Genomic DNA, 23,025 nt, shown 5'->3' on the forward strand with positions numbered 1-23,025 from the left:
TTGGAATTCGAATCTCAACACCACTAATGCAAAGAATTTTGGGACTAATAACATATTTGATTAGCCTAGAAATCTAGACGCACCCTAGCGGCAGCAAATTTAATTTGCCCGCAAGTGTCGTCTAGGCACTCTCAATACAATTCTGAGCTGTGTTCCTCAAAATCTGGACGGCCCAATCACATCATGTATAGAGTCGGCGGGCGGGGCCATAATGACGACGGCCGAGTTGCGTTTGCGTGCTTCTAGTTAACACAGAAACTGGCGAACGGCGGCGGTCTTTCGAATCAGCTTTGACTGCGACTCCGGAAGACTTGGAGTTAAGCTTTTCTCTGAGAAAAGAACAAAGAACGGCACTGAAGTCATTCTTAAAAAGGGAAGATGTGTTCGGAGTTTAGCCGACCGGATACGGCGAATGTTTAATCTATCAGCGAGCTCTGCTTCACCTTCGTTGCTCTGGTTGGTGTAGCGCTATCCTATCGCGCGCAGAGGGAGTTTGAAAGACAACCGTTTATCCCGCCCCTCGGATTGAGATTGTCTATGGTGAGTTTCCAGACCAAACATCTTGATGTGGGTCTGGCTTGTCAGGCTAATATTTGATGCAAATTAATGCAAATATTGTTAGCAAATTTTCTGAAAAGGTTTATTACTAGAATTAGACCTAGAATTTTGTTCACTGTTCTGTTTCTTTATGCTTTAGTAAAAAAATTAAACAAATTGCACCCCCCACCCCCCATCTTAAAATTATTTAATCTTAAAATGAATAAATTAAAATAAAACATTGGGTCTAGATATGTATCACTTAGCTAGTGATCGTCAGAAAATTTGAATGATTTTGTGAAAATGAAGTTGCCATTGTGTTTTGTTCCCGATTGTGACATATAGCCTTGAAATATAGCTTTTGAAACCAGAAAAAAATGTAGAATGAGACTTTATTTTGTCCATGTCCATGGGAATTGATTGGATGGTTAAATGGTTTTGATTTGCTACTGGTTAATCTTATGTGAGTGACAGGTTGTCCCGCCCTCATACCAGTAAACATGTCTCAGTGCATGACTGTTAGTCACAATTACTTTTAGTGGGTTTACTTTTTTCAGTGTAGATGTTTCGACCCTCCTCTCATCAGGGGCCAGGGGCTCTTGCGCACAGGTGCGAGCTGCGATTGGCTGTTTGGAAGCGCGTGTGCAGCACACCGGCGTTCGAGCCGCTCCGGACATTCACTAAAAGCGCACTGACCGGTGAACATCTGCATGAAGAATGGTACACTTATCCTCAACCACACGACATTAATGCGCATGGAGCATCTGGAAATGCACTGGCAAGATACAGATCATGGATTCGGGATCGCGTCTGTTTCGAAGGAACTTTGCTGATGCCGTATGAATAGATTTTAAGTGCACAAGAGCGTGCTGTGTTTCAGTGGAGAGCGCGCATTTGGAGAAGCGCACAGGCTGTTTGCAGCAGATTTTGGATAAGAGTCTGCAGGAGACATGGCTTGCCTGCGCCCTGTGCCATCAAGGAGGAATTATACCGCATCAGTCTGTTCTGTGCTGTTCATTCTGCTTTACATACTCGGATGCCGCCAGGTGAGCAAACGCGTCTGTTTCTTCAAAGCGATTGCCTTTTTAATTGCAATGCAAATGATGCATGTTCACTGTTTGTCCACATAGAGAACTCCCTGTGCGTCTGCAACCCTTCATGCTGATCCTCATGTAAAGCATAAACCTCTGCTGGAAACACTGCGGTTACCTCACGACACAGGTGAGAAAATACCTGAACGATGTTATTGACAGCTGTCAGTCGCGGTTATGATTGTTTCATGGCATGAAACACACACGTAATTTATTAATATTGCATCATTAATGTAGACTTTGATGAGGCTTTTCTTAAAATGAAGAGATAGAAACGTGGTTTTGAAATAAACATGACTTTATTGGATTTGCACAGTCTAGATGGGATGTCGTCGGCAGGGGGCGCTAGATATCCTAATTGATCTGAGACAAATGCACCATAAATACAAGCACTAAACTGTTGCGTTGAAATTACAATGAAATAATAAATAAATAAATAAATAATGTACTGTTGAGGCGGTTTCAGGTTTCGATGTTCTTGAGGTGAAATTTGGCGTAGGCAAAACCTGATTCATGCACACATTTATTTATCAGGATATACTATTTACAATAGTACAACAGCAGTTTTAATATGAATCTAAATATATTAACCCAAGGGTTTGGATACAGACTAACCTGAACTCTTCTACAAGAAAACCTTTTGAATTAAACATAAAAACATGTTAATTTCATATATGATTTTTTTTTTTTTTTTTTTTCTACGGAGGGTGTCCCCAGATGTCCCCGAAAGGAGGTTTTGTTTGTTGCTTCTGTGGACAATTTTGTACGCACAGACACACACACACACACACACACACACACACACACACACACACACACACACACACACAGACAGAGAGAAAGAGGGGGTGTATGGCATAAAGATTGGCATGCACTGGGACTTAGTGAACAATGAACAAAGGCAGACACTTGAAGAAGCTCTCCATCAATCAGCCAAGCTTTACAAACAGTCTCTGTGTGCACTTACTGCCTTTATCCTGTGAAGAGTCTCTGCACTGTTTGGCATGAGCTTAGAGACTGGAGTAGCCAGATATAATAATGTGTGTGTGTGCATAATGTGTGTGAGAGAGAAAGAGAATGAGAGACGGTGAGAGCGTGTCTCCATATCACAGCGGAGCATTAGGAGTGTGTGTCATCAGTGTGTGTCTCACCCTACGGTCAGAGATCATAAATCTGTCTGCTCATGTCTGTAAAAGCATTTATAACTTGAGCCACCAGACCACCGCGAGGATGAGAGGAGTGTGAGTGTATGCAGAGGTCAGAATCACACAACATTAAAACACGTCTTCTGACCTTCACCCCATGAGCAGCATCTTGACCTGTTCTTCCTATAAATCACATTTGCTTGCATTTGTATAGATAAAATTAACTATTTTATACAATAATTACAATTATTGCTAGATAATGTCCTTTTTTATCCTGATGTCAATCATTAAATGGTAAATGACTTTTAAATGTTCTCAGTCCTTTCTAAGATCTGTATTGGGACAGTAGAAACTCCAGCCAGACATTTATACTTTGTCGGGCAAACCAAAATATTAGTCTTAAAATGACTTTGTAAAGGTTTTTTTCTAATATATATATATTAAATAGTTTAGTCTTTCCAAACTTAAGCAGCATTAAATATGTACTATGTAGTATTTTTGCAGTAAAATATCCAAAAACCACCAGGCCAGTGTTAAATATTTTGTTCAGTTGAGTTCTTACAATATCCCAAATGTTTCCAACTTCTTGTAAATTGTGAGAAAATTGCTATTTTAACCAAGGAACGGGATGTCTTTCCCGATTCTTCTCCACCGGCTATGAGGTGAAGACCACATGTCCCAAGATTCTGAGCTCAAACTTGGCGTCACCAAACTACGCCTTTGTTTTGAATAGGCTCCCTCTAGCGGACGGAAAAATGACAAAGTGCAGCTTTAACTTGTTTCGACTGTGAAAAGTAGTAAACAAAACAAAGATTATTGGAGGATGGTTTATGTTAGAAAATACTCGTTTTTCTTCTTCAAAATGTCCTGTTCAAATCAATGTCACTTGCAGTTTCTTTGTAACTGTTTGTGAAATTTACTAGCAGTTTGCAACAAAAAAAAAAATGTATACGGAGTGTCTAGTTACACCAAGTGCAAATAATGTGCCTTGATGGCAAGTGCTATAAGTACTAGCTGCCTTAACAATGCCTAGTTGGGCCAAACAAGATTAGCAAAAGATACATACATTTTAATGTCTTTAGTGGCATAGTCAGTAGAACATGAGACTTGTGGAGTAAGGTTTTGATGCGATCGACCTGGGTTCATATCAGCCTTTTGCAGAGCTCGCTCTTCTCACTTTTCCCATCCCATATCACATTGGAAAGGCATTTACTTTCAATAAAAATTGAGAAAATGTTCTAAAAGGTGGAAATAAATTGCCTTACAAAAATGTTTAATAATAATAGGGAGGGCTTTTACTGTCCCATTAAGGCCGCATCTATTTAATAATTTTAATAAATATAATAATTTACACTCACCCCTGTAAATCCACACGACATCCTCAATAAACCCGTCTCGGGCCTGACGACTCCGATCTTTCGAATAATGTTACGAATATATCGATCTAATATGACTTCTGAGCTGTAATGTTTTCCTCTATTCTGGCCCTGAAGGAGTTTTGGTTCCTTGTCACCGTTGCCTTTTGGCTCTCTCAGTTGGGGACACCTAAATTTCAACTATATTATCGTTCAACTATATATATGATAATTAAAATTAGCTGGATAACATCATTGTTTTCTCCAGAGTGGCTGTACAGCCGAATCAAATTCTGTTGCATTATTTTCCTGTTAACACTGTGAAGCTGCTTTGAAACAATTGGCATTGTAAAAAGCGCTGTATAAATAAAGATGACTTGACTCTGTTATTATTTCATCCTGTTAATGTACAACAATGCTGTGGTGCAAATAGTATGTATCTATCAGAATAAAGTATAAATAGCATCAAATTACTATTGACACATATTGCAAAGTACATGGTGTAAAAAAAAATAAAAAAAAACATTTTAGTTTGCTTAGTGCACTTAATGCTGCCTCTTTTTCTACTACACCATCAGTGTAATGTGTGGATTTGCAGCATGTTAAGGAAAGTTTGAAAAAAAGATGAGGCGATACATGGATATCATTCTTCTAGTTTACTTCGGTTCAGAAAAGAAAAATAAATATTTATGAATATATGAAGTATATCATGTGAAGTATATCATTATGCACTGGAGAAAAATTGGTGTAGAAACCATTTTTACTCTGAAATTGTTAGTAAATATCACAATTAATTACAAAGAAATTACAAGTAACACATTAAATTAAACCAAATTGTTAATGTAGAAAGACTTTATTTCCATGTAAAACACTCCAATAATTTAGGATTATTTATTGTACTTTTTAAAAATAAACACAATGCATGATAAAGGTAGCGATGCGTTAATCTTGTTTTATGCATTTAACATCACATATGAATGCTTTTAAAAAATAAAAAAAAAGAATAATAACTCATTAATACAAAGATTACAACAGAGTGGGACTATCTGTTTGCTGAACAGTGATAGACAAGGAGTGTTCAGGACACAATTTCATCTTTTTTTTTTCATATTAATCGATTACATACCTGAACAGAAATAATTTATTTAACTCTAGCACATAATAACCTCACTTCCCCCTCTATGCAGAATATGAGATTGTAGCCCCATATGAGGTGGACCCTCAAGGACGTTACATTTCCCATGCTGTGGCCCACCAGCACCGCAGGAAACGTTCCACGGATAGTCAAGGTCACGACCCAACTGTTCACTTTAGGCTCCGTGGATTAGGACAGGACTTCCACCTGGACCTGCAGCCGTCACGTGACCTCCTGGCGCCCAGCTTCACTGTACAAACTCTGGGCCGGAGCGGCACCAAGAGCCTGCAGCCGTTTCCACAAGACGACCTCTGCTTCTTCCATGGGGTGCTGAGGTCAAAGGTCAACTCATCCGTGGCCCTGTCGACATGCGCGGGGATGGTGAGTGTATTATCCTGTTTTAGAGCTGACTGGTTATATAACGATGGAAGAAGTAATTTTCAGATAGTAATTTAAGGTTGATTAAAACGAACCCTGGTGCGATTGATCAGTTAGTGCGGTTCATTTGAACATATGTGAACGCTGCCATCCGAACCCTGGTGCGCACCAAACAAGAGGACAGAGACCGCTAAAAAGATGGGTCTCAGTCCGCTTCCAAACAAACTCTGGTTCGGTTTAATTGAGATATGAACGCATCACGGACCAAAGATATGTAAACAAACCAAAAACAGGACGTAATGTCGTAAGAGGTGAGTCAGCTGATTTGACTGAAGATCGGTGTATCCAAAATGAGTAACGTTGATGTTCGATGGCAAACGTGAAGCAACGAGGAGGTAAGTGCCTCTTCAATATTTGGTCCATCGAGCAAAACAAAAAGCATACCTGGTTCTTCTCATCAAAGGACCTGTGTTTGCCATTAGTCGGTACAGACGACGGAACTGCCGTCTCTTTTGCAGCCGATCTTCGTTTCTGCACAACGGTGGAAATCCTGCTGCTGTTTGGAAAATGTTATGAGCTCTTAATGAGGTCTCAGTGGGTAAAAATAATGCCATATGTACATGCATAAACTGATCATGTTTAATCCAGCACACAGCATTGGTTTGAATGTTCGGTAAGTAAGCTCCTACATCATAAAAGCAGACCAATCAGGTTGTGAAGTCTCCCTATGCCTTTGGCTCGGTAACTCTAGGTTCGCTGTTAAAAATGCCAGTGTGAACACTAAGCGGACCAGAACTATATGTTTTGTTTTTGTTTTTTGGTCCGGACCAAACAAACCAAACTAACCGAACTACTAGTGTGAACGTAGCCTAAGTCTTAAAAGTGTATCTATGTTCAAAAAAACAATATTAAAGTTTCTCTATTCTTTTCTCTCTGAAATGTAGAAATACTAACCCCAAATGACTTATGATATGCCATTCAAATAGTTGATAATGATGGCGATAAAAATAGACCAGAAAGAATTTATTCTCTCCTTGGAGAGAATAAGACCCTCAACCTCAAGCATTTTTGGCATGAACTGTAGAGCAATAACTGTGTCATCATTAATGCGTTGAATCATGTAGGCCTTTGAGCGCAAAACTGCTGTATTCATCAGTCTAGTCTACTCATCGTCCCATCTGTTTGTTTTCTCCATGGATTGATGTTTGGTGTGCAGAGAAACCTCAACCCTCCAGGGTGCTTTTGTTATTTTGGCTTCCAGGCCGCACGAGATCCGGCTCCCAGTAGGCGCTGGAAGAGCAAAGTGACTGTGCCGCAGTTCTCATGACTTTACCCTGACTGGACTGACATAGAGTGCCCTGTCCCATCAATAGAGCTCGTCTAAAAGCACAGTATTCAAATCCCCTAAAACCAGTGACTCAATAACGCACATAAATTTGGGTCAAGGGAAGTTTTACTAGAGAACAGAGCCTCCTTTTATTAGTCAGGTCGAAATTTGGATGATCTATACTTGTCCTTAACGGAAACAAATAGATATTGTTTTCTCATAAGCATTAATATGTGATGATGATTTATTTGTATCTAGTTTTGTTTTATTTTTTGCCAAGGAGGTTCACAGCAACACTGAAAAATTGCAATCATCTCTTCAAGAATCCACAAATACTCATTCAGCTGCATTGCTTTTTTGACAAAACACACATTAAGCCTTAGCAATGCACTGAAATTAACTTTTGATGAAAAACAAACTTCTGAAAATCGAAAATAAAAAGCTTTGCTAATTATGTTTATCAACATGTAATGCTAAAATAGACCCTGACAGTCAAAATGTATAACTGTAGAAGCCTCAGTAAATGATTTTGACCCTCCAAAACTATTTTGGCCAAAATTACAAATTTCAGTCAAATATTTCCAGTTGCTAAAATGTCAGTATATCACTGCTTTACAGTGCTTTACATAAAAATATATGTTGGAAATGTGGGTCATGGATGCACAACTTTTTTAAATTATATGAACCCGATGATGAACCAGTGTTCGGTATAACAGCCGTATGATTGATGGCACTTGGCTTTTTAGGGTGTGGTCACAGGTGTAGTTCAGTTCTCTTGGTTCTTTTGGTCCGGACCAAAAAAGAAAATTATACATTTAGTCCTGGTTCACTTAGCGTTCATACTGTCCTAAACACTGAACCTAAAGATTAAAAAAGGCTTTTATGACATATATTATGCGATAGTACTTCAAAACAATGTAGCCTGACAAGCAAGACCCACATCAAGACGTCTGGGAACTCACCATTGACAGGGCTCAATCCGAGAGGCGGGATAAACCAACATGTCCTCCAACCAATACACCTATATAGGTCGTTTGTCACTTCCTTGAAATACGACCCATAGGAGCGTTTACTAAAGTTGCACTCCTGTCGACAATATTTTAATTAATTAAATACGACGCACAGAATCCTAAAGTTGTGCTCCTATTGACCAGGTTATTTTTACGCCAGCTAGAGGGTGCATGATGTTAAAACGTAAATAAAGGTCGTAATAAGGTGCTTGAAAAACGACCTATAGAGTCGTATTTTTTTGGAGGAAAAGTTGGGATAAACGGTTGTCTTTTAAACGCCGTCTGCACGCAATTGGATAGCGCTACAACCAACCAGAGCAACGAAGGTGAAGCAGAGCTAGTTGAAGCTAGTAAACATGTGAAGATAACATTTTTGCCGTATCCGGTCAGCAAAACTCTGAACACATCTTCCCTTTTTAAGAATGACTTCAGTGCCGTTCTTTGTGAGTGTTCTTTCAGTGCCGTGTTTACTAGTAGCACGTAAACGCAACTCTGCCGTCATTATGTTAAGCCCCGCCCACCGACTGTATGCACGATGTGATTGGCCTGACCAGAGATTGGTTTTTACAGCTCAGAACTGTATTGAGAGTTGCTAGACGACACTCGCGGCAGATTAGATTTGCTGCCACTAGGGTGCGTCTAGATTTCTAGGCTAAAAACAATGCTGTGTTCTTGGTTAAATGTGATTGCTGTATGTGCATAGCCTACATATGATGGTATTTTGACCAGTTGAGAACTGAATACTTGAATAACGCTTTAGAAAACAGCCTGGGAATTTTTTGCGCTGATTTGGGACAAGGGTGTGCGCAGTAGCAAACAAGGGACCAGAATCTGCGCAGTAGAGAACTGGAAGTAGAGGCACGATATCAAAACCCCGACCCACACTCTCACAGCTGCAGAACAACTCATAATGTCATGTGAAATTAACAGTTATGGAACTGTAGATATTAAGCTAAAGTGCCAATCTCCTCTTGAAAATCTCAAAAAAAGTCAGCTGGTGAATACTTCCCTCAGAGAAGCCGTTATTCTCAGCTGTCGATCGTGACATCATACCCCCGCTTGGTAACACTTTACAATACGGCTGCACGAATATGCATTAATTCATGCTTAACTAATGCACAGATAATCACGAGTTAATGCATTACTAATGGTGAACTAACCCATTTATTAATGATTACTGCATCAGCAACTAATAAACATTCTACATGATTAATAGATTAAGTAATCATATACTACATTAACTAATAATTTAAATGAATGTGTTAATTACCACAGTGGGTCAAGCATGCATTTCAGCTTCCAGTTATCTGCTTTAATTAATCAATAGCTAATGATTTATAAAGGTATCATTATGTTATGACTTTACTTGTTGGGGCACATGTCTATTAACTAATTGATAAAGTAATATGTAATTGTGGTTTATGGGTTTTTAATTAATTTTGAATGAGTTAATTAATCATGAATTAATGCATATTAGTACACCCGTATTGTAAAGTGTTACCCCCCGCTTTTATAGCATCAAATAACGAACTATATTATATAAAAAAATATTACTTGTAATTTAAGTTTTTAGTTTGTTCCACGTCCCATTACATTAAACGGAGAGAGCAGGGTTTATGACCTATCTATACTAGGACCAACCACCTAGAGGCGATGGAGATTATTTGGCTTCACTTTTCAGGGCTTGTGCAGCACGCTTGGTCGGAAGTGAAAAGATTAGTAAATTATTAGAGCATTTCTGGGTGTACTTTTTCTTTTAATACATTTTAATATAGAACAGCAAAATATGAAATGTGACTTGTTCTTAGGATCTATCAGTGGAAATAATGAAAAAGAAGAAGAGGAACAAGAGGAGGAGAAGCCAAGCAAGAGAAACAAAAAAGGGGCAAATGTGGTTCTTTCTGTCAGAACGTTAGTATTTAGTTAGTATTGAAATTAAAAGTGTATTTAGTGAAATAAAAAAAGTATAACAAAAAAAATCTGAATTAATGATTAAGAAGTGTTTTTAATCTGTTTTGAAAGTTGTTTTTCCCAACAACAAAAAATTGTTGTATTATTATTATTGTACTTACCATGTAACTACATGAAAACAAGAGGGTAACAAACGTCACTTCAATTTACAGCCTGTAGACGCATACTTACCCTGTAACTACACAGATGATTACCCCTTAATTAAAAATACTTACACTATAAATAATGTGTTAATATTCTTGGAGGTTACCCTTTAATTCCTTAAATATTACATAATGTTCCCTTATACCTACACATATATACTTTATAGTTACACTACAATTACCGAAAGTTACGCTGTAAATTAGTTTTTACTTATGCAGTACTTTAAGGGCTAAAAGCTAAAGTGTTACCAATACTTATAAAAATATATAAAATGTGTAAAGGAGTCAAAACTGTGGCAGGAATTTCTCCATCACACACACAAATGAAGATCTGCTGCGAGAAGACGATGTTCTGATGCCTGTACCGAATTGTGAAGGGTAACATCGTGACTGAGAAGATGAAACGTCTATGCTTGAGCATTCTGTTCTCGCATCTTGTTTGGTGTACACCAGGATTCAGAGAGCAGTGTTCACACTTTTTAAATGAACCGCACTAACAGAGCAATCACACTAGGCTTTGTTTCAATCGAACCAAACCTGGCAAGTGTGAACTTTTCTATTCTATATCTATATTTATGAAGTTTACTGCAACCCTTGCATTAAAGGGTTACTTCAGCGATTAACATATGGCTTGGTATCAGTAGAAACCCTGGAGTATATTCAAATGATCGTGCTCCCCCCTCTTATATCCCCCAGAGATTTATGCATTTTATTTCTGGAAAAATTCCTCTCGTGGCGCAAATTGACGATATTTGCGTCACGAGAGGAATGATTGCCCAGAGGCTAAAGACTACAGCCAGCAGAGGGAGCCATTTCCGCATGTTTTCAACTCGTGCATGGGGAATGGAGATCACACTTACAGCACAGCTCAGCTACAGGCATTAATTTAAATGGATGCTAAGCAATGTAAGTGTTTTAACTTCTCAAATTAATTTCTATGAAAGTTAAGTTTCCAAAGGCATGAACTGAAAACGCGTTGTGAATGTATGCCGCGAATGTGGTCGCGATTACCTCAGCTCTCATCACGAGAGCTCATCAACTCATTTATGACGTTAAATGTAATCTGACTCCTAATCTGAGTCTGCTGTGAAACTCACGCGGCAACTCGATCGTTATATTGAACAGACACGTTCAGTATTTAATTGTAGGAACTCAGTCTCTGTAATCCAGTAGCGGTGGCTTTGGGAATGGCCTCACAGGGCAGCGAAGCATTCTGGGAATTGTAGTCTTTCATCCCCATGAGACAAAAATACATTTTCTGTCTTTTCTCTGTCTAGAAAGCACCAAATTAAAAAATAATTTCACATTTCTACTACATTAATGACCCAGTTTAAATACAGATTCATCTTCCCAGCGCTGAAGTACCCCTTTAATCATTTTCATTGATTTTCACTAAGCGCCGAAAGTCTGGATGGGTTAAAGCCAATCAAAAACGTCCATTTGCCATCATTGTTCACATTCATCTTTATGCACATTGTGAGAATCTCCTGAGGCATTGCTGCCAGCATTATGGTGTGGTTACAACATCTACCAGCATGGACTAATGGGCAAAAAAATGGCCAAGTTTTGATCCCATGCTACGCACTGGCACGTCACAACATTATGTCAAATGGAGTTTCATAGTATTAACAGTACTACATAACAACTGGTGTTAATTATTTCAATCTAAGTTTAACAATAATTGTAAAAATAAAAAATAAACGGCAGTGACTAAACATAAATAAACATATGAAACTACTTGCTCTAAGGATGATTCGTAACTAATTTTTCACTCTTAGATAATCTTTGTTAGTTCATATCCCCGTAAGACTTTTACCCTCTGTGTGTTTGTCAGTCTTTAAAGGGATAGTTCACTTTAAAATGAAAATTCTCTCATCCTTTACTCACCCTCAAGTTGTTTCAAACCTGTATGAATTTTTTTCTTCAGCTGAACACAAGGGAAGATATTTAGAAGAATGTCGGTAACCAAACCAGACATTTCGACTTGTTAACTTCGAGTTAACTGGAACATTGACTTCCATAGTTGGAAGAAAATACTATGGAAGTCAATGTTCCAGTTAACTGTTTAGTTCACCTTGATTTTAGTTCACTTTGATTTTAAAGTGAACTATCCCTTTAAATGATGGCAGCTCAAATCTTACTGTCATTGAAAATGTACTGGGTCTTTAACTAGTTGAAATATGTGTTGGCAGTGTAATGGTGTAGACTATCACACTGTCCCCAGCTGGATGTGATTAGCAGTGGTGCGGAGTCATTAGTTAACTCTGCCTCTCCTTACTTGTCCAGTAAAGCCCATGTATAAATTCACTTTGAATGGCTGAGACAGGTTGGCAGATCACCACTGGAGGTTGGAAGGGATTTGATGACAGTCTGAGTTTGTCATAAAAGGTCCTTAATGTAAGTTTAAAGGCCTGAGGTGAATAAGGCATCAATGATTTCAGGCGGACGGCTTTATACAAAAGGGTACAATAGCTGAATTTAATGGTGGCACATGGGATGCCAATTAGGAGGGTCATTGGAAATGGCAGTCTGGGTTGAGACGAGTGCCATGCCATGGAAACTCCACACTGAAAGTCTTTCTGAAGTGTCGCCAGTCTATAATAACAGGCTAATTGTGAGTGATGTCAGCCATAAACTGAAGCCTTAAATCTACATTTGGACACCCAACTCCACCACAGTATTGCGGATAACACAGAATTTTAACTGCTTAACATTATTACTTGAGAAAAGTTTTTAAAATGCTCAAAGTCTACAAAAAAATCTAAACTGACTTTCATTGTATGTGTTCCTGGTCTTATTGTTAAAGGAACCCACACATTCTGCTACTTTAATTTATGTTGTTTAAAACTCTTGCGTCATTCTTGTGCAAAAAAAAAAAAAAAAACATTTCAAGCATAAAAAAGACATAGTAGTGTAAAAGAAATCCATATAACTCTATTCAGGTATGTAATTGCCACTTTTCACAATCCAGTCAGTTAAATTCCTTTTACATTAATTAATTTAAAATAGGTTGTGAATGCAGTTTCATGTTTATTTTAAGGCTTTAAAATGGAAATACTCAAAGATATCTTTGGGCCCCATGCAGCTGGCTAAATGCGACGCAAGGCATGACTCAAGTGTGTTTTGCTAGTTTCAGCCCGATGTGGTTGCCATTTCCATGTAGCTCCATGTTGTTTAAATACCAAATGCACTCACGCTCATCTGTTCGCCCATGTTCGCCAAAACACACCCATGACTCATTGAGAGACTAGGTACAACTCTTTTGGACAATGCTCCTGGCACAATGACCATTTTTTCCTTCGTTAAACTAGCAAAAGCAGATTCATACTAGGTGCACCTAAACCATGTGCTTCAGAACACGCCCTCAGATCGGTAAAATAGGGCCCTAAGTGTTGTTTACAAGACAACAATTAACGAAAAATGGAAACGTTTTACCTTTGCATTTTTCACGTACAAACATCAACATTTGCAAAACGATCACTGTTCACACGGATCTGCGAAACTGATTAAAACTAGGGATGTCCCAATCCGATCACGTGATCAAAAATCGTGCCCGATTGCGTGATTTCAGATTCGATCGGAATTGGTCGTTACCTCCCAATCAGGACTTGGATATATATATATATATATATTCTCATAGTTTTTTTTAACACATCAATAGTTATGCGGTGGCACAGAGTTTTAACTCCACACAGAAACAGCAACGTGTGCGGCATGACGTCACTTTTTGTTGTGTGGTTGGTTGGTTTAAATCAAGCCTGCAGCACATGGCAGCACCCCTCTCAGAAACTGAAGCCTCCGCGCCTCGATCGCCCCTCCGGTGACCGGTCCCAGTGTAGCCGCACCTCCGTGTTTTCTAACAGACGCGAGGCAAACTAAACAATCAAATTACACTTCAAATATTTTTTCCTCAAAGTTAGTTTATGTCATTGAAGGCAGCTATCATCACAATGATATCATCAATGATATCAAGTGTTCGTTTTTTAAATAAGTTTAGTTTGAGTTAGTTATTTGATGCTATAAAAGGGGGGGGGGGGGGGGTGACGTCATGATTGACAGCTGAGATCGACGTCTTCTCTGAGTGAAGTTGTGACATGAGGCACTAACTGACTTTTTTGGGGAATTTTGGGAGCAGATTGGAGCTTTAGCTTTAATTTCTAAATTTCCATAACTGTTTATTTCTCACCGACATAATTAATTGTTCTGCATCTGTGAGAGTATGGGCGGGCTTTTGATATCGCCATTGTACTTCTTGCTGTCTACTGCACAACTCCGGTCCCGGACTTTTTTTATATTTAATGTTGCACTAATATCCAAAAGTGAAGAATTTATGTTTATTACTAGCCTGACGTGGTCATACTCAATTCTAGTCAGAATATGAGTCTGAAATTGCTCCATTGGGCTGTGATTATGAGGCGTGTTTCAACCGAACTAGGAAAGACATCAATTGGACAGACCTACAACCAATCAGAGCAACGAAGGGACGCATAACGTTACATGTCAAATGTCAACAGAGCTCAACTGCACTGTGATGCCAAGTCCGCGTTTTTCCGCAAGTGCTTTTCTATGTCTGCGGGTTGAAGCGACTATTATGTGATATATAGACCCTGGAGTGAGAATTTTAGCAGGGCACCCTTGCCACAATAACACACATTTTACCCCCCAAATGCCATTTTTTCACCGGAGAACCCCCCTAGTAGTTGGCGCGTTTTGTTGTAAAAACTTGGCAACCCTGTCTGCACGCGCGCTGAAATCAGGCTGGAATACACGATCTTTGCCAGAGTTGCGGGGCTAAGTTCGGCTGGCATCCAGGCTAGTTTATTACTTGACTCTTCAAGCTACCTCAAAGAAGTGCTCTGTTTGTTAACAGAGTTGTTGAATGTTAAAATTAGGTGAATCAAATAAAAAATAAGGAACATCCTGGATAATTTTTTTTCGCTCTACTTTATTCTTTTTTAATGTAGAGTATTGTAGAAGTATCGGTTTGGGACTCGGTATTGGCAGGTACTCAAAATCAAATGACTCGGACTTAAGGGGCAAAAAACCCTGATCGGGACATCCCTAATTAAAACTAATGTAAACACGTAATACACGTGCATGATGTCACCAGTTTCACAAATTTACAAATGTGTTATTTTCTAACATTTTGCCATTTTCAAAATTTTGCACTTTCCAAAACCCAAAATGCCATTGAAATGAATGGCTAAAATGCATAAAAATTAATCTGTTTTTAGATAAAAACGGTGTTGTGTAAATGGCCCCTTAGACCCTGACAGTCCGTCACTGTTCTAATCTGCGAGTTTGTAACATGTTGGTGCATGGTTTGTGCATGTTGTTGCTTTTGTTGGTACAGCTCCTTTTATATTGTACTGATTCTGTTCGCTCTTAATTAAAACCAAGAACAAACATTCAATTCCCAAGAAATTGTTTGATTACTGATCTCAAGCTGCTTTGTAGCAGGACCTGGTGCGTAGGTTCATTCTCTTTCACCAAATGTCCCACAATGCCTATGATGTAGCATTCATCATTAGGCTAAACCGAGCTATGCAACCCCCAGCGACTCTTCAGATCTCTTGTCCAAAATATATACATTATTACCCCTCATAAAACAATCCCAAGTTTCACTCTCCAGGCTTTAATTGCAGCTTTGATGGACTGACAGAATTAAAGACTAACATATTTATTTATAATGAACTCAAATGGAGCGTAACACCATTTGCCCTGTAAAGAGCAGAAACAGGCGCCATGGATGACTAATTGTTGGCGGGAGGTAGTTGTCAGTGTGCAAGAATACATGCGATCCTGCTGGATATGGTGTTTCTGAGGAGTCGATTTAGTCTTGATATATATAGTCAGTGTTCATGCAATGCGATGTCCAGGAAGGGGTTAAGTCTCTGAATCTGCCTCTTCACAACAAGAACAGTAAGTTAGTCACTGAGATGATGTCAGAGGATTTAAAAAACGAATCACTGACACCCTTCCCAAATAGTTTCAGCTGGCATATAAACTCTTATAGCAGCTTGGAAGAGGTTCGGTTTCAGCTTCTAAAAGCAGCAAGGCGAGTACAAGCCTCTCTGTCATGGAAATAGGAACAGCGTCAGGTGCATCGCTCAGAGTTTCCTCATATCCGCTCAGCTCCTTTGATTAGAGTTCCTGTAGGGTCGTGCCTGGATCTGCCCATTTCCCTGAGTGCAGGAGTGCAGCTGTTATTTTCCTCCCAGGTAGCGTCTCAGCCCGTCTCCTGCCGCTTTATGACTGCTATTTGCACCTTGTAGCTCTCAGTGTGTAATTTCATGAGAGGTATTTAAGGAGGCAGCGCAGACATTTGTTTTTAGTTAAGCTTGTCTTGGACCAGGGTGACTGAGGCGCAGATTTGTGGCAGATGATTCTTACGGGTTACTTATGCAGGAATGTCAGCAGCACCACTCCTGCTTGACAACATGGATTTCCACAGTTTCCTTGTGCTAAACTGTGTGCTCAAGGATGCTAAGTGTCATGTGCGTAAATTGATTTAAATGTTCACGTCTCCTCCTGGCAGAAATGGAAAGGTACAGAGTTCCCTGGATAGATCAACAAATTTATGGTTTCCTTCACGATTCCCCTATTTCCTATTTGGCAGTTGCAATAGACCAAATTTGATATTTCTGATATAAATGTAATTGAAATTTGATTTGTTTATCATTACATCACTAAGCAGTTCTAAAACAGCATAATTCAAGTTATTACGACAACAGTGATTTTGATTTCTCCACTGCAAATCTTTGTTGACACATCATCCAGCTTTCAAAACGGCAGAATTATTATTTTCTCTTAGCGGAGAATGCCAAAGGGAAGCTTTATTGCTCATGTTTTGCTTCTTTATAGATGTTTCCCTTACAATTCCATGGGAAAAATAAATATACATTTGTGATTTTCTCTCCTATGGATTAACATTCAATTTAAAAGAAAGTCACTTGTTAAATTTGTTTGCTTTGTCAGATGGCAGACCTCTCTAGGTGAGGGTGAAGAACATATGTGTTGCCTTTATTTAATCTGATCACATGAACTAAAACTGAATAAATGTCAGCAGATTATATGTCATAGTGTCTCTGGAAACAATTGCAAGTGAGTCTTTAAAGGTAGGGTAGCGAGCTAGCAATAGCGAGCTAGCTTTGAAAGCTTAAGATCCCACCCTCACGTCTGCAAAGCCATGCCGCCTTCAAAACGCATGAACATGGACTCAAAGCACATAACACTACAATAATAATCAATACTTAAAGAGCAACTGGCCTGTACCACCTGACTGCTACAGATTTATTTAGCTGTTGATAGTGATGCTATTTAAAATGTATACATTAGAATCACAAATCCACACTCCAAGGATAACGTTGCAGGTTTCCATCTCTTCTAAATTGCTGAAGTTATGGCGTGAACCGCAGCATAAGGTTATATGCTTGTTATGTAATTTAAAAAGAACATTAACGTACATTTCTAACTCTGTACAGCATGAAAAACGCTGGTGATGTGTGATGTCAAATCATTGCATTCGGACTGATTTTACTGACAATTATACGATTAACATTTTATGATCCAGCACTTTCCAGGCGATGAACGATGGTGTGTATATGAGCTGGCTTTCGATTGCAGAGCCGCAAGTTTTTATCATGTTTCGTCCATCGTTACAGTGAGAACGACTGGGGTCTAAACTCATTAACTTATAGGGCCCTATTTTAACGATCTGAAACGCAAGTGTCAAAGCCGAAGTGCAAGTAACTTTGTGGGCAGGTCTCGGCACTGTTGTTATTTTTTAAATGGCTCTTGCGCCCGGCGCAAATCTAAAATGGGTTGGTCTGAAGTAGCTTCATTATTCATAGGTGTGGTTTGGGCGTAACGTGAATAAACCAATCAGAGCGTCATCCAACATTCCCTTTAAAAGCAGGTGCGCAAGTTCCATTATGGATTGCTATTGTTATGGCGTATTTACCAGGCGCACGCCAGGAGCGGTTCACAGCCAAGGAGACTGATGTTCTTGTAAGAGCAGTGAAAGACAGAGAAATAGTGTTGTATGGGGATGGGAGAAACCCATCCGAAATAGCGTTGGTTAAACAGGCGTCGGTTAAACAGTTTTTTTCAGTTTTTCAGTCGATTTTTTTCCCTGGTTCTTGACGAACAAACCAATTTGTCAGATGTCCTTATATACATATATGTCTTGCCACTATTGGGCAAACAATAGTGATCCTTAATTACTACAATTAGCCTGAATAATTTGTAAGCTAGATTTATGCCTATTTTTTCACATCTTCGTGGCACACCACAATGATTTCCGTCATCTCGTGTGTTAATATTTTTTTAGTGTAACAATTTATGATTTGCAAAAATAACTGTTGCATCTGTGTAGATTACATGAGCAAAGTGTATGCGCGTTGTGCACGCTATACATTATGGTCAAGCATGCGCCCTTAAAATAGCATAATGAACAACGCGCAACGCGCCACTGACTTTAGACTAGGTTTTTTCTGGTCAGTGGCGCAATTATTTAATGGAACAGCAAAATAGCACCAGGGATTGTTTGGCGACGTGTTTCTGTGGAGGGAAAAGCGCGCTTTGCACAGGTGCAAAATAGGAATGACATATGCATCGGTGTACAAAGTCAATTGCGCTGGGTGCAAGATAGGGCCCATAGTGTGTACCTAAGTCTCCTCACCTTCCATTGTCAATTGCGCTCGTTGCCGCGTGAGCATCAAGTCTGAGGAGTAGGGGGCGGGGAAAATAATATTTAGAATTTGGACTGCAAAACCCATTTCAACCACTAGTTGTCATTCTTACACACAACACCTTTAAATACCAATTAATTGATAAAAGTGGCATTTTTGAAAATAAGGTATTTCATGTCTAATAATCTTTTCATTTTCATTCAGCCTGGTTAAAAAAAATGCTAATTTAAAAGAAAAAATGTCAGATGGAATTAGAGGTTTTTGCTTCTGATCTTTTCACACTTAACATAGTGATTGGTATCAGGATGTGAAGAAACTTTCAACCAGCAGAACAAAAATGTTTCTGAAACAAATCGCCTACTCTGCCTTAAAAGCAAAGATCATCGGCAAATGAAAGTTCTTCGACAGTCTGAGGTGAATAGGGCTCAGTAACTGGAAGTGATGTCACAGAGGATGAACACTCTCACAAGTGTAGTACATAATATTTGAAAGACACCATGTGCATTTAATCAAATGAAAAACACGACACAGGTCACTGCAAGGTCGCTCACTGTCTGTCTGGATTATGTCAGTGAGACCTCGTACTGTCTTCCTCAACTAACCAGAAGCCATAATTGCAATCCTACAGGATTCTATTGACAAAATTTTGGATGAATAGGAATGACTGACTGGAAGACGTGCAGCAAGCGTGTAAACGGCATGAAAGCACAATCGCCATAAATCGAGTCGACTTTGGGAATTAGTCTTGACAACGGTTAAAACTCCCAACATGAGAACAGCAGGAATCATGTGGAGTGAGCAGTCATGCCTGAACTTCATCCTACATGCAGGCGTAAAGCCTCCGCACTGTTAGAGGTCGCTTCTGTTGACTAAACCCTGTGATCTGGTGACAGAAGACAAGCGTATCTCATGAGGATTGCTGCCTTTACACCAAAACAACTGGGTAATTTTGCTCTTTGAAGTCCTCAGCGTCCAATAAAGGATCAAATGCTTGACTGTAAGACCTTTGGTCTTGGGGTGAGATTAAGTCCCAGGTGTTGTTCTTCTGATGGAGTCTTGAATCACTGCCCTGGAAGCGCCTGGATTAATCTGTTTACAGCTGCTAATGATATGAACTATAACCTAACAAACTAAAATCTGATCCACAGCCAGTGGTTATTGACACGTGACTCTCTCTAGGCTCTGAAATCTTGCAGCGTTTACTTCTGATTGGTTATTTTTTAGGAATCAACATCAAGTTTATTACTGGCACTTTCAGCACTATGAAATATAGAGTGACATCAATTATCATCCAGAGTCATAAATTAGAGGATATTGTTTTATAATTATCCACACTGTAAAAAGAGCTAACTTGCCATTCTTCCCTTAAAGGGATAGTTCACTTAAGTTATAAATTAAATTTTGATATGTTTTAGCTTACCTCATGGGCATCCGAGATGTAGGAGTATTTGTTTCCCCAGTAGTTTCAATTTTGATCATTTTAGGTCAAACCGTTCTTGTATGTGCCTCACATAATGCAGGTCTATGGTCACCACCTCAAAGAGCATACACAGAGAAGTCCAAATGAAACAATCCCCCATCATAAGTACACACTGATGGCCTAAGACACGAAACGAGCGGTTTGTGTGAGAAAACGAACAGTATTTATATCGTATTTACCTTTTGTACACCACTACGTCCGACTGATCCGAGGGCGCGCATGTGTGTTTCCTGTGGTGTACAAGAGGTAAAAACGATATAAATACTGTTCGTTTTCTCACACAAACCGTTCGTTTCGTGTCTTAGGCCATCAGTGTGTACTTACGATGGGGGATTGTTTAATTTGGGCTTCTCTGTGTATGCTCTTTGAGGTGGTGACCATAGACCTGCATTATGTGAGGCACAGACAAGAACGGTTTGACCTAAAATGATCAAAATTGAAACTACTGGGGAAACAAATACTCCTACATCTCGGATGCCCATGAGGTAAGCTAAAACATATCAACATTTAATTTCAAAGTGAACTATCCCTTTAAAGAGCCAGTTTTGTCTTTCATTTCAATACACTGTAAATGCGCAGAATGTGTGATGTGGTAATTAAAATATCTAATTATCATTGCACGTCATGGTCAGTTCCAGAATCACTCAAGTGTTGTTTGAAAAGCCGCGTGTTGAAATCTGTCCGCAGTTACCTCCCATACAGGCGTTAATTACGTGATGAGATGTGTATCCTCTACACACACTGTGATCTTGGATCGGTGTTGTTTAGTCTGGCGAGACCTTTATGGCTTTGCTCATTGATTACTTAACCGTGGAGTGAGGCAGCGTTCCCTGAGCCAGAGAGACCAGATCTCCGCTCAACTGTGTTGGCAACAAAAGTGGGAAAAAATACCACCAAAACAGCAGTTGCCATCATATTCAGCAGGGTAGTTCAACATTAACCTCTGTAGATAGCACATGCACTCTTCAAAGTTACATTCCCACATCGACTGGGAAAAGGTTTGTACACATATGCATCTGCTTATGATTGTGAACAATCCACGATTCAAAAATCCATGTTTCAAGATCAATGCCTATGCAGGATTTGTTATCAATTCATCGATAAAACAGGTGAATTATTACACCCCTACTTCTGCTCAATTCACATAAATGGCTCTCTCAGACAGTTATGGGCCATCATAATCAACCTCACACACACATTAGAAACCTCAGTCCTTTACTGTACTTGTGTCCTCCAGACAGCACTGAATATGTCTCTTATGTGCATTCACGGACAAATCCTGAACTCGCTTTGTCTTCTCTTCCCAGAGTTCAACATATGTTTTACAGCCTATTGTCTCTATGATTGCCTTGCAATGAACCTAAGTGTTGTTGGCAATAACGAATTATAATCAGATGCACATTGGGTTCAAACAGGTTCTCAGAAGGGCTTTTCTGTTTGTTTGGAGAGGAGCTTATCCTCTGAGTCCAATTGAGGGTAGTTATCAGACCGTGCTGAAGCGACTGCACAAATGCGTTCTTGCTCTGACCTGACGTGACCCTCGAGGAGGGTTTGAAGAGTCCTTGGGATCTCCAGATTGCGAGGGATGTGAAGCTTGTTAGTGTTAATGACAGCACAGCCTTCCAAAGGAGTGTAATTTGGGCGTTTGTGTCATAAACTGAGTCGGCTTTACATGCAAGTACTGCACCTCAAATGTGATTGGTAATGATTCTTGAACAGTTTGGAACTCAGACTCTGAATATATCTTTAAATCCAGACGGGTTTTGCTTTTTAGAATCTAAAGGCGTCTTGGGAACATTAGCGAAGTATTGGTTCCAAAGCACAAAAAAATACAGTGTACTGGTGTTCCTCAATCATTTTGCTAATGGTTAATTCAAACTTAATGCATGGACTCCATTCATATATATATATATATATATATATATATATATATATATATATATATATATATATATATATATATATATATATATATATATATATATATATATATATATATATATATATATATATATATATATATATATATATATTTAATACAATTGCAACATGTCCTCCAACCAATACGCCTATATAGGTCGTTTGTCACTTCCTTGAAATACGACCCATAGGAGCGTTTACTAAAGTTGCGCCCCTATTGACAATATTTTAATTCATTAAATATGATTTTCTAAAGTCGTGCACCTATTGACAGCAGGACACTTTCATTTTAAATAATTTTTCCCTTTTATCTGCTTAATATTTCAGGTTTTGCATAGCTCAGTTGGTAAAGCATTGCACTATACAACAACAACATGTGATCATGCGATCGTGAGTTTGATCCCAGGGAACACATGTGCTCATAAAGTGTGTATAACTATAAATCAGTGGCTAGGTTTAGGGATGGGGTGAGTGTAGTTGTAAATTAAAAACAATAGTTTTGCTAAATAGACATATGACTAATGGTGGTAAAAAGTGCACACATTGCATTAAAATGAATATGCATTTTGATTGGTAACGACAATCGTTTCATGACGTCAAACATAACACGACACTGTTGTTATTTTTACGCCGTCTAGAGGGCGCATTAAAACGGAAATATAGGTCTTAATAAGGTGATTGAAAAACGACCTATAGAGTCGTATTTTTTTGGAAGACAGGTTTTACAATTGTTATTTTATAGTACAGTGGTAATATTATTTACATATTTATGTCTACATTTTCAGATGTTAAACCATTAAGCTTTTATTGTGGCTGTTTTAGGCTGAAGTGTTACTGTGT

At 39.0% G+C, this 23,025-nt stretch overlaps 1 protein-coding gene across 1 annotated transcript in view; it reads left to right on the forward strand.

Moving 5' to 3' along the window:
* Positions 1 to 1,242: 1,242 nt before the first annotated feature.
* The window catches only part of LOC137083371 (A disintegrin and metalloproteinase with thrombospondin motifs 16), a 121,656-nt gene continuing 99,873 nt past the window's right edge, over positions 1,243 to 23,025 (forward strand). The window contains exons 1-3 of the mRNA XM_067449264.1: positions 1,243 to 1,583; positions 1,668 to 1,758; positions 5,316 to 5,644. Of these exons, the coding sequence (XP_067305365.1) occupies positions 1,488 to 1,583; positions 1,668 to 1,758; positions 5,316 to 5,644 (516 nt within the window). The 5' untranslated portion in view covers positions 1,243 to 1,487. The remainder of the gene's footprint in view (positions 1,584 to 1,667; positions 1,759 to 5,315; positions 5,645 to 23,025) is intronic.

The sequence above is a fragment of the Pseudorasbora parva genome, chromosome 7, assembly GCF_024679245.1.
Source record: "Pseudorasbora parva isolate DD20220531a chromosome 7, ASM2467924v1, whole genome shotgun sequence".
NCBI lineage: Eukaryota > Metazoa > Chordata > Actinopteri > Cypriniformes > Gobionidae > Pseudorasbora > Pseudorasbora parva.